The sequence below is a fragment of the Psammomys obesus genome, unplaced genomic scaffold, assembly GCF_907164565.1.
Source record: "Psammomys obesus unplaced genomic scaffold, mPsaObe1.curated_primary_1811, whole genome shotgun sequence".
NCBI classification, from domain to species: domain Eukaryota; kingdom Metazoa; phylum Chordata; class Mammalia; order Rodentia; family Muridae; genus Psammomys; species Psammomys obesus.
In genome coordinates this window covers 731,119-743,060 of record NW_026594322.1, presented here as the reverse complement: position 1 = coordinate 743,060, position 11,942 = coordinate 731,119, and the positions used below count along the sequence as shown (strand labels likewise).

Here is an 11,942-nt window from a genome sequence, read left to right as displayed (position 1 = left end):
CTGGAGTCAATTCCTCCTATTGACAAAAGGAGGAAATTAGAGGCGAACCCATTAATGGCTTTCACTCCATACAAGCAATCCTAAGGAAATAAAAACTGATTCTAGTAATGGATTTTAAAACTTTTCAGCCAGAACCCGGGTGCAGTGGCACACAGCTGTAATCTCAGCACTCAGGGAGGCAGAGGCAGGAGGATCAAGGCCAGCCTGGTCTACAAAGTGAGTCCAGGACAGCCAAGGCTACACAGAGAAACCTTCTCTCAAAAAAACCAAAAAATACAAAATAAAAAATAAATTCAGCCAGGCATGGTGGTGCAGGCCTTTAATCCCAGCACTCAAACGGCAGAGGCAGGTCTATCTATATGAGTTTTACGCTAGCCTGATCTACATAGCAGAGTAGCTAAAGTGAAAGCCTGTTGAAGGAGGAGAAGAAAAAAATACACACATGCTCACACACATATCACAGACGAAACACATAAACAGACAAAGTACACATGTGATATTAAAATCTTTAATTAAAAAACTTGGGGGGCTGGAGCCCAATTGGGGCTCAGTGGTTAAGAGCACTGTCTGCTCTTCCAGAGGTCCTGAGTTCAAGTCCCAGCAACCACAAGGTGGCTCATAACCACCTATAATGGGATCTGATGCTCTCTTCTGTCATGCAAGCATACGTGCAAGTAGAGTGCTCATAAACCTTTAAAAGAAAAAATTGGGCCCAGTGCTGGTGGCACAGGCCTTTAATCCTAGCATGCAGGAGGCAAAGGCAGGTAGGTCTCTGTAGCCTGGACTACAGAGTGAGTCCAGGACAGCCAAGGCTATAAAGAAAAATCCTGTCTCGGAAATCAAAATACAAACAAATGAACAAAAACAATGGAGCTGAGGAGCCGGGGATTTAAGTCCATTCATAGATATTACCTATGCACGAGGCCTTGGGTTTGATCACCGGCACCACATATAAACTGGGAACGGTAGTGCACACTTGTAATCCCAAAACGCAGGTGGTAGAAAACAGAGGATTAAGAATTCATGGAGTTCAATTCAAGGCCATCCTGGGCTATATAATACCCTGTCTTCAAAGAAAAGGGGAATGAACCTGAAAGGCCACTGAGGAAGGCGTTAAAAAAAAGGTTGAGAAATTCTGATGTGAACTCTTGGCCTTGCCTTCTTTCTGGCTTAAAACTGGAGGACAGGAAGAGCCAAGAGACACTGTGTTCCCATCCCAGGGCACCCCTAAGGATTCCCGGAAGTCCACTAGTCTGGCTGGTACCTTTTATATCACCCTGAGGCCCCAAGATAGGCATTCTCCCACCTCCTGGAGCTGAAAAGAAGATGGGGTCTTCTGGCTCTATGTTTCTGTATTAGAAAAGAATAACTGGGACTATGCCAGAAAGGGTGGTAAATGCCTGAATCCCCAACACTTGGAAGACAGAGGCAGGATGATCACCACAAGGTTGAGGCCAGCCTGTTCTCATAATTTCCAGGCCAGAATAACTCAGGAGGAGTCCAGCTGCAGGAGGCCTCAGGGGAGAGAGCCACTGGGCATGAGGTGTGCTTTATTGTGGTAGAGTTGTGGTCACAGATAAGCTCCACTTAGAAGCGCTCTAGAGGCAAAGAGCCACTTAGGGGTGGGCCAGGCTGGACAAAAGCTGGGGTAGAAGAGACAGGGTTGAGGGGATCTTTGGGGGACACGGTTATCTTCCCATCTCCTGCTGCAGAATTCTCCAGTCTCTGAGGATCCTGCGGTATACTGGAGTGAATTAAGCCCACGTACACAATGCCACCTATGTAGGCTCCCAGGATGGGTGCCACCACAGGCACCCACCACCAGTTGTCCCCGACACTGCAGACAAAGAGAGGGAGGCCTGCTGAGAACAAGTGGCCAGGATGCCACTTGTGTCCAGCACAGACTAACACAGGGTGAGCAAACCCATCTACCCTAAGGGACTCTCACCCTGGGTTAGGGACAGAGCTGACAGTCCAACAGCTGGATCTGCATGTGAAGATCTTTAGGCCCCTCCTGTTCCCAGACCATGTGGGACGGAAACTCTCCTGTGTGCCCTTAACAGCTCACACCTCTGCATGCAGGAACCCCAGAAAGCAGACAGGAGTGGACCTGGCAGGGGCAGTACCTGAACACTGGGATGCCCCAGCCAGCAATGAAAGTGAAGAAGCGGGGAGGCAGGTCACGGGACGGGTTGATTGCATATCCCGAGTTCATGCCTAGGGATATTCCAATAACGCAAACAAGGATGCCTATCACCAGGGCCTCCGTCCCTTGGAGGGCTGGACTGTTGTTCTTGTCTGTGATAGCGAAGATACACAGCTGGAGCAACCCAGTCAAGAATACCTGAAGAGTAAATGCCATGGCAACCCACTGGGGACACGGCAGCAGCAGAGCCGTGTCCTGAGACAGTCCCACCCAGAAGCCTTCTGTCTGTTCCATCATGTAGAACCCGAAGTGGGGACAACCATGCTCACTGACCTCATCCAGGAAGCCTCGCCACAGGGTCATGTGCTCAGGAAGATAGGTGGCAAAAATGTTTGCAGTGGCCCTGGGGCCCGTCACCAACAGCACTCCATGAGCAAAGTGGTCAATGGCACCTGTGGAGGCAAAGACTGAGCTATAATTCTCACCACAGTCCCAGAAAGGAGGTTAGAATACATCAACAGCTTAGACTCTGATAAGGTTTTTTTTTTGGTTTGGTTTGGTTTGGTTTGGTTTTGGTTTGGTTTCTGTTTGTTTGTTTCTTCCAGAACAGGATACCAAAATGGAATCCAGCCATATTTCAGAAAAGAGCCTGGAGGCCAACAACCCAGGAAGAAGGCTCACCATAGAAAAGTAAATAGGTGGTAGCTGCCGCTGAGAAGGAGCCCAGGAACTGACCCAGCACGTAGACGGGGAACTTCTTCCAGGGCATCCGGCCTAGCGCACAGTTGGTGAAGGTCACAGCTGCGTTCATGTGAGCCCCTGTTGTGAGAATGGATTAAAGACACAAGCAACAAAATAACAATGTTGACAGCAACAGCAACAACAGGAATTTATGGAGTGTGTTCCCTGTGATAAGAACTCTCTTGTTTTTGACCCTTCAAAAGACCACACATGGCAGGGACCACTATCTCCATTTTTACCATAAGGCAAGTGAGGGAAGAGAAGGTTCACCCTTCACTTAAGATAAGCCAGCTAGTAAAAAATAGTCAAAGGGTCCATGAAGAGTCTGGGGAAGACATGGGCAGAAGCCAAGTCCCCACAGAGGCTCTCCTCCCTATGGGTCACCTAAAGGTACAGCTCCAGCTTGGACAGAAAAGGGGCTTGCTGAAGGAGGCAGAGACAGCACACCCAGAAGATTCAGCCTTACTCACCGGAGATGCCTCCTGCTACATGCACTCCCATGGTGACTCCGAAGCCAAAACCCAAATTGACACCAAGATAGCTGCCAAGCTTTTGGTCTCCTAGAACCATGTGAGCCACGGAACCAAGGCCAAACACCTGTGAGGGAGAACTTCTGATGGAGCAGCCTGCCCAGCATCCCCCATCAGAAGGATGCTCAAAACTCAGTTTCCCTTCCTTGCCACCCCAACCCCATGCCCTCATTCCTGGACTGAGAGTCTTCTCTTATAAAACTGTCCTCCTTGGCCCCTAGTGAGACCTCTCAGACCTAAGTCAGTGAGATCTGGGTGATGGGTATTAAGAGGTCTAAGTATGGGATCTCATAGCCAGAGGCTGCATCTATGACTTTTGGGCATGGGACAGATGGTGTGAACCCCACCCCAGCATCCCACACTGCAGGCTCGCCTAAGGATGTTCTAACAGGCCATGTGAAAGAACTATTGCTCTCCACATTGGACAGATGGACTACCTGAAGCTTAGAGAAACCGAATGAAATATTCAAGGTCACATGACCTGAGACATGAGGAGCCAAGCATGAATCTAGGAAGCCATTGTGCCAATCCTTGCTGCCATGCACGTCATTGTATTCTTAGAAATGCTGACCCAGCCAGGTATGGTGGTGCACACCTTTGATCCCAGCTCTGAAGAGGCAGAGGCAGGTGGATCTCTGAGTTTGAGGCCAGCCTGGTCAGGACAGCCAGGGCTGTTCCAGAGAAAAACCCTGTCTGGGGTTGGGGAGCAGGGGAGAAGCGATGCTAACCCCTCTGTGCCTGGAATACCTGATCCTACATTATAAAACATTTAAGAAACCTGAGAGATGGCTCAGCAGGAAAAGGTGTTCACTACCAAGCCAGATGTCCTGAGTTTGATCCTAGAACCTACATAATAGGAGAAAACCAACTCCAAAAAGACATCTTCTGACTTCCATAGGTGTGATGTGACACACATGTGCCCACACCCATTTGCACATGTATGCACACACAAACACACTAAATAAATAATGCACAATACATCTTTTAAAAGAAAAACAGTTAACACTCAGGCGGTACTTCTTGTGAACTGTTCTTGTGTTCTGTACATGTATTGTGAATAGATAACTAGCGGTCAGGCTGCTGGAAATCAGAGTCCAGATATATGTCCTTTAGCATGGCAGTCACTGACCACATGTGGCTGTTACATGCTTGAGGGTGGCTACTCCAATCTGAGATCTGCCGTAAGCATAAAGCATGCACTGAATCACAGACTTAGAATCACAAATGAGGACCACATCAGCAGTTCCCCACTGAAGTTGGGGATATGTGGGTTAAGTACAGTAGTGATTCAAAATCTTTCACCTGTTTCTTTTACCCTTTTAATGTGGCTACTACAGAATATTAAATTATATTTATAACTCATTACTTGCCTTGCACAGCTTTGTTTATGAGAGAGAGAGGAAAAAAAATAAAATGTGGATATGAGAGTTGCCACCAACCCAATCATGGATAAGGGCACCAGGAGAGGAAACAGACTGAACCTGAACAGGACTGATGGCCTGTAGAGAAATCTCTGCTAGAGCAAACAGAAATTATGCCACACGGGAAGAGATAGCACCCACGGAGGACACAGTCAGCTCTGCCCTGGCAGCCTGAGTCACATCTGTAAAGTCCTGAAGAGCATTTCTTCGGGTGTGACAGTCCTAGAGTCAATATACACTGAGTGTCTGTGGTCAGATCCTAGGGGCATGATAGGTCCCAGAAATTGAGAGGTAAATGGTGGTGGGGAGTGGATGAATTTTTGTTTCATTTTGCTTTTGTGATGCGAGGTCTCACCATATCGCCCAGAATAGCTTTCAGCTCCTAAGCTCAATATATCCTTCTGTCTCAGGCACAAATCACTGTGTCCAAGTAAAGATAATTTTGAGGGAAGATATTGTTGTATTCTTCCTGTTGTTTGAAATGGAACTCAGGCCTCCATTTCCACAAAGAAAGTGTTCTGCCACTGAGCCCCAGCCCAGCAGATAAGAAGGAATTAGAAAAAACTTGTGTAGACTAATGGCATGGTTGAGTCTGTTTTGTGTTGTTTTGGGTAGGGGGACTTTGGTATGCTCATAGGCCGAGAGACAGTAAAAGAGAAATGAAAAAGAGAGAGTGAAATGGACAAAGTGTCTCGGTAGGTGTGGTGGGGGTGACTGGTGAAGAGGTGAGGGCTTCTGGAAGGAGAAGGGCATCTCCTCTAGCTGAGGAGAGGTGGGTACATCCACCAGTAACAGATGGGAGAAGCAGGATGGTGAAGGAGCCCCCCTCCCATGATTTTCTCTGATGATCAGGAGATCAAGCAGTTTGGGGGGACACAGCTGGGAAAAATCAGGCCTATGATCTATGATGATGATGCAAACCTAGAATTTCAGCACTCTAGAGGCAAAAGATTCTACCCTAAATTCAAGGCCATTATGTTCTACAAAGTGTGTTCCAGGCCAACCAGGGACCAGGGCCGTGTGGTGTGTGTGTGTGTGTGTGTGTGTGTGTGTGTGTGTGTGTGTGTGTGTTTTCAAGACAGGGTTTCTCTGTGTAGCCCTGGCTGTCCTGGACCCACTTTGTAGACCAGGCTGGCCTCAAACTCACAGAGATCAGCCTGCCTTTGCCTCCCAAGTGCTGGGGTTACAGTCATGAGCCACTGTGCCTGTAGTAAGGTAGTGAGACTTTGTCTCTTAAAAGAGAGAGAGAGAGAGAGAGAGAGAGAGAGAGGGAGGGAGCTAAGGAGATGGCTCAGCAGTTAAAGTACATGCCATCCAAGTGTGAGGACCTGAGTTCAAATCCCATTTAAATTCTGAAGGGTGTTGGCCCAGCAGTAATCCCAACTTCAGAAGTCAAAAACAGGGACTATGCCCCAGAGTGATCTGTCTGGGAATACTAGCCACACTGTAGCAACCTCTGGGCTTGATTCAGAGACCCTGTCTCAGTGAGTAGGTTGGAAGGGGGATGGTTCTCAACGTTAATCTTCGACCTCCACATGCATGTACACAACCACATATGGAAAAAACAAATAAGCCAGACAGGCATGGTACCACATGCCTGTAATCCCAAATTTGAGGCTAGCCTGGGTTACATAGTGACATCCTGTCTAAAAAAAAAAAAAGACTGGAGAGATGGCTAGTGGTTATGAGCATACAGCCACCTGTGACCTCATCTTCAGGAGAATCTATAACAGGCTCTGGTCTCCATGAGCACCTGAGCTCACATGCACATACACACCAGTACAATACAAAAAAAAAAAAAAAAAAAAAAAAAAACAGAAGCAGTTGAGCATGGCTCACAGGCCCTGCAGGAGTCCAGGACAGGTGCAGGGGAGCCTAACTTGCAGTCCAAGAGAAAATGCAGCAGACTGGAACTGATGGTGTAGAAGAAGGCCAGGCCAGGCTGATAGGCTGGGAGATACAGGAAGTGGCAGGGCTGGACAAACACCAAGTGCAAAGCGGTTTTAACACAGACTTTGTGGTTTGTTCTTGAGAGAGACCTTCTCGTGGCAATCCTCCTGCCTCAGCTTCTGGGAGTATGTGCATGTGCCACCACGCCTGGCTTCAAAACCATGTGCTAATGCTGATGAATGAGAGACAGAGCATCACACGTTGGGATCTCACTGCCAGGCCTGCCAGCTGGCAGTGCATGCCCCTGCTCCATCCAGCACAGGGATTTGTTTGTGTAGCTGATTTTGGAAGTTTTCAGCTGTTCTTGAAAAATGTGACTATCTGGGAGTTCTGGCCTCTACTCCATTCTCCATGACGACTGACAGCTGGACCAGTAGCAGCTATACCCTTTGCGTCCTTCCCTCACCCCGTGGCATGGGTTTGCAGTCCTTTCTCTGTAGCTCTATGTATAGCCAGGTTTTTGGGGCCCAGATGGCTCCAGCCCCTCCTCTCCCTGATCAGAGTCCCAGCAACAGCCAGGAAGCCAGCTCTGAGAACAGCCTACTTCATCACAGCTGCAGTAAATAAGACCCAAGGTCACATCAGCCTTTTTTGTCAGAACCTTTACCCTGGTGATTCACTGAGCTTCCTATAACCAAAAAAGCCCCCACTTCTTGGCATGAGACTAGAAACTGAAAATAACAACAGCTTACCATCCTACAGGAGTGCACTGCTTCTCAACCATCACAGAAAATCAGTGGAGCAAACGCTTCTGCTCCCGCTCCACAGATGGGACCTAAAGTCCAGAAGGTATTCTTCAACCACGCAGAGACTGAAAGCAAGCACCTTACCCCAGCTGGAGGAAAGTGTTAAGAGCCAGTATCTTAGCAAGCCTGTCATCTCTAAGCTGAGGGGCAGAGCAAAGAGATGAAGGATCAAGACAGACATTGGCCTGGCATGGATTTGACTTAAGCTTGGACAGGTGATTTAGTCCCACAGAACCTCTTCAATTCTCCATCTGTCAAATGAGGGTGAGGGCAGGTGTGATGGACACACTGTTAATCACAGCACTCAGGAAGCAAGGGTAGATGGATCCCTGTGAGTTCCAGGCAGCTTGATCTACATAGTGAGTTCCAAGATAGCCAGGGCTATGTAGAGACACCCTGTCCAAAATAATAGTAGTAGCACCTACCTCACAGGCTATTGTAAGGATTTGGGAAGGTAGTGCTTAGCATCACATCCTAGTGCTCCATATGCAGTAGTTGCTCAATAATAATTGAAATAAAAGGAGAACGCCTAGTTTAAGATTAGACCAAGGTACATACCCTTAATCCCAGCACTCACGAGGCAGGGGCAGAAAGAGTTCAAAATTAAATTTGAGCTAGGCTACACAGAAGAAGCCCTGTTTTAAATAAGTAAATACAAAATGTAAAGAAAAGATAGCAAGCTGGTGAGACGACTTAGCAGGTAAAAGCACTTGTTGCCAAGCCTGTCAACTGGAGTTCAATATCCAGGTCCCACATAGTGGAAGGAGAGACCCCACTCCCAGGAGCTATCCTCTGGCCTTCCAACTCACATTGCAGCAAGCCTGTGCCTACATGGAACATGAAGACACATTCGTACCAGAGAAAGAAATCAATTACAAAAATTAGGAAGGACTAGGGGCGTAGCTCGTGAGACAGTGACAGAGCCCTAGTAGCATGTGCACAGGGCTCCCAGTTTGATTCCCAGTGCTGCCAAAAAAGAAAGCAGATATGGACATGGCTCAAGCTGTGTGGGCAATTACTGCTTCCCCTAGGAGATCTTCAGGGAGGCACCCTCCAGCCTCCTGCATTCCAAGGTTTAACAGCCCTCATGGGACTGCAATGTCTTGTCATAAATTAATTACTTTGCCCTGAGTTAAGGATGGACAAGATCAGGCTTTCCTTCCCACAGCTCAGGAGCCAAAGAAGCTAAAGACGGCAGGTAGGGATGCAGAGAAGAAAGAATAGCTAGAGACCTGCCAAAATAATAAGGGAGCCAGTGGCACACACACATGCACATCCACAAACACAGTTTTTTATTGTAAAATTAAAAATGAAATCTTAAAAAAAAAAGAACATAATAATAACAAGGAACCAACCATATATGTATGATAAATGCTGGGTGTTGGCACCTGATGTCCTCTTCAGATAAGTCTGCCAACTCTATGCTAGTGTTATATTTGCCAACAAAGAATCTAACTCTGTGAACTGTTAAAATGCCCAGGGAATATTATAGAGCTGAGCCAAATTCAGACCGGACTCCCAAACCCAGGAGCTGGAATTCCACAGCCTAGGAAGCTGGAAAATCAGGCTCGGAGCCAGGGAAAGAGCTGCTCTAGCCAGCCACTGATGGACAGGGAGAGCTGAGAGTCTGTGTGTGCAGAGTCCCTTCCACGTCATTGACTCTGAACAATTTTTACAACTTTCCTCCGTAGTGAACTTTAGCTCTTTCATTCCAGTCCAAGCCTCCCTTGAGTGTCAGCACCCTCTAGTTAACCACTTCCTGGATCTCTCTACTGACATCTCATCTGTATCCACATTAGCTTCCTTTCCGGGCCTGTACTGGGACTGTTTTCCAGAACGGCCCCTCAGAGCTTACCTTCTATCTGCAGTTTCAAAAGTCTCCTTGACGCATCTACAGTTCTCTAAGCATCTGCTGTCTCCTCTGTGCCTGGTTCCATCACCTCCCACTCTCCCACTGCCATAACAGCAGCCTGATCACGGGCTTCTCTGCACAACTGCCTTCTAAAATCCAAATAGGATGATAGCATTCTACTACTTTTTAAGAAACTGTGCATGTGTATGATAGGAGTGGGTTACAGTGCATGTGTGGAGGTTGGGGGATGACTTTATGGAGGCAGTACTTTCCTTCCATCTTTACCTTAGCTCCAGGGACTGAACCCAGGGCATCAGTCAGACTTCAGCACTAACCACCTTTACCTGCTGAGCCATCTTCCCCACCTTCCCCTGCCTGATAGCCTTCCCTCAGACCACCTCTCAAAGGCCTCCCCACCTCTGGTTATAAAATCCAAGACTGGTCTTGAATTTGCCATGTAGCAACAAGACAAAGGACTCAGACTCCAAAGGGCCCTACCTCAGCCTCTTAGTACTGGTGTGTGCTGCCATGCCCATCTCTTTCATCATTTTCTCCTTTTGTTTGATTGAATGATGTGTTGTGTTTTGTTTCCTTTTGTTTTGAGACAGTTTCTTACAGGGTAGCTGTGACTAGCCTAGAACTTGCTATGTACAGCAGGTTAGTCTCCTAAGTGCTGACAGTACAGATGTGCTCCACCATGCCCTGCTCCTCAATCTCTTCACTACTCTAGTTTTCCTTTCCCCCTCATCAACCAGCCCTGACTCCACTCTATCCTGGCCTATCATGAGCCCTGTCTGAAAAAGACTTAATGAGACTTTCCTCCTGTTTCTTTCCCAGGCTCCCAGCTCAAAGGCAGGGGAAGGAATGATATGACCCCTGGGGTCAACAGTGAGAATGGGCTAAAGCACTAACTTTGCTGGCCCCACACTCACCCAGGACCACCCACCCACTCACCATCATGATGTAGGTACTCATGAACTCCCCCAGGAAGTTCCGCACCATCTCTCTCTGTAGCACTGCTTGTATGGTCCTGAGCACAGGCCCAGAGGCCATCCTGGAGTTGTGGGTGGGCCTGAAGCACCCGACCAAGCCAAGGAACAAAAAGGAGATTCAAGTCAGCCTCCTGCCCATCGGCCCTGCAGCTCATAGATGAGTTAATGGGTAACCCAGTAGCCTCTCCCCATGTACCTTCTCCTGCCCAGGGCAATAGAGAAAGCTGGCATGAGAGACACCTGAGAGCCATAGGGACATGGAAGAGAAAGACTACCCAGCTAGGCCTCTTCTGAACAGGTAGGAGGATACACCAATGTGACCACCTTGCAAAGAGAGTAGACTGGGTGCTGAAAGTGCAGCCTGCTTTTGGGGTGGGAGTGGGCATGGGTGGGAGCAGACTGGGGAGATGGAATTCAGTTGAGTCTGTTTCTCTGCAAGAATCAAAGCTTGGGGCCACAGGCCAAGGCTTAGGAACAGTGGGGGTTACTCTGCACATGGGGTTCAGGAAAATCTGATGCCGGGCTCTACAAATAGCACAGAGCCTGGAAACAAACACTGGGTGCTTCTGAAGATGTGCGGAGGGCTTCAGAAGGTGGGGGAGGGGTGCAGTAAACACTCTGGGCTCTGTAGCCAGGCTAGCACAGAGATGCTTAGTAGTGAAGGAATGAACAAGTAATAAAGAGGCAGAAAGGAGGGAGAGTCTTGATTCCTTGTGCACTCTCAGGAACAGGCCCACAGATGATTAATATTGGCTGAATGGATGAGAACCAGACAATCTACTTCTTGTTCTTAACCAGATTGACATCAATACTTCCTAAAGAGCCTGACACTTGATAAATATTTGTTCAATAAAAGTTCTGTTGGATGGATGGATGGATGGATGGATGGATGGATGGATGGATGGATGAAGAAAAAATGAGTTTCAGGTACCAGGGTCTGTTAGTGGGGTACAGGGTTGGCTTCTGGGGAAGGTGCTGGGTCTGGAGGATGAAGCTGAACAGGGCAGACGTGGCTAGGTGGGCATTGGAGAGGTGGAGTAGTGAGACACTCAACAGTAAGAGGGGAAGAGTCTAGGTATTTTAGAGATGGAGACATCAAGGACATGGCTCCTTGACTCCTGGCTAGAGCTGAGGAAAAGGGCACTCCTGCCTGAGCTGAGACCACAGAAGGGAGAGTAGGCCTTCGGAGCATGGAGAACATTGTTTTCACCTGGGATATGAGCTGCCAGTCTGAGCTCAGCAGGTCTTGTAAAATGAGTCTTAAGCCAAAAAGGGAGAGGCTATTGAGAGAGAAAAGCCATCAATGCAGCCACTGGGTCTTTAAGTCCAAGAGAGAGTGCTGCAGGCAAACGTCTGTGGCACTCATCAATGAAATGGAGTAAGTGTGCTTTCCTGAGAGGGCAGGAAGTCCTACAGACATCTGCAAACTGGGAATGCAGTGGGTGCACCTGCAGCGTGACCAGGTAGGGTAGTCTCGGGAAGCCTCGCTGGGAAGCCTCGCTGGGAAGCCTCACTGGGAAGCCTCGCTGGGAAGCCTCGCTGAGAAGCCTCGCTGAGAAGCCTC

General features: G+C 48.3%; 1 protein-coding gene across 3 annotated transcripts; it reads right to left on the bottom strand.

Moving 5' to 3' along the window:
• Window positions 1-1,505: 1,505 nt before the first annotated feature.
• Window positions 1,506-10,520, bottom strand: Aqp7 (aquaporin 7). 3 transcript variants are annotated; one of them, XM_055618631.1, is made up of 6 exons: window positions 10,341-10,520; window positions 3,358-3,484; window positions 2,828-2,965; window positions 2,480-2,598; window positions 2,127-2,344; window positions 1,506-1,859 (listed from the first exon to the last, which is right to left on the bottom strand). In XM_055618631.1, the coding sequence occupies exons 1-6, from the start codon at window positions 10,437-10,439 to the stop codon at window positions 1,571-1,573; spliced, it is 990 nt and encodes a 329-aa protein (XP_055474606.1). In that variant the 5' UTR covers window positions 10,440-10,520; the 3' UTR covers window positions 1,506-1,570. The 3 variants fall into 3 exon arrangements, with proteins under 3 accessions (XP_055474606.1, XP_055474604.1, XP_055474605.1); XM_055618629.1 differs by having other exon boundaries at window positions 1,506-1,837; XM_055618630.1 differs by having other exon boundaries at window positions 1,506-1,837; window positions 2,882-2,965.
• Between the last annotated feature and the right edge of the window lie 1,422 nt (window positions 10,521-11,942).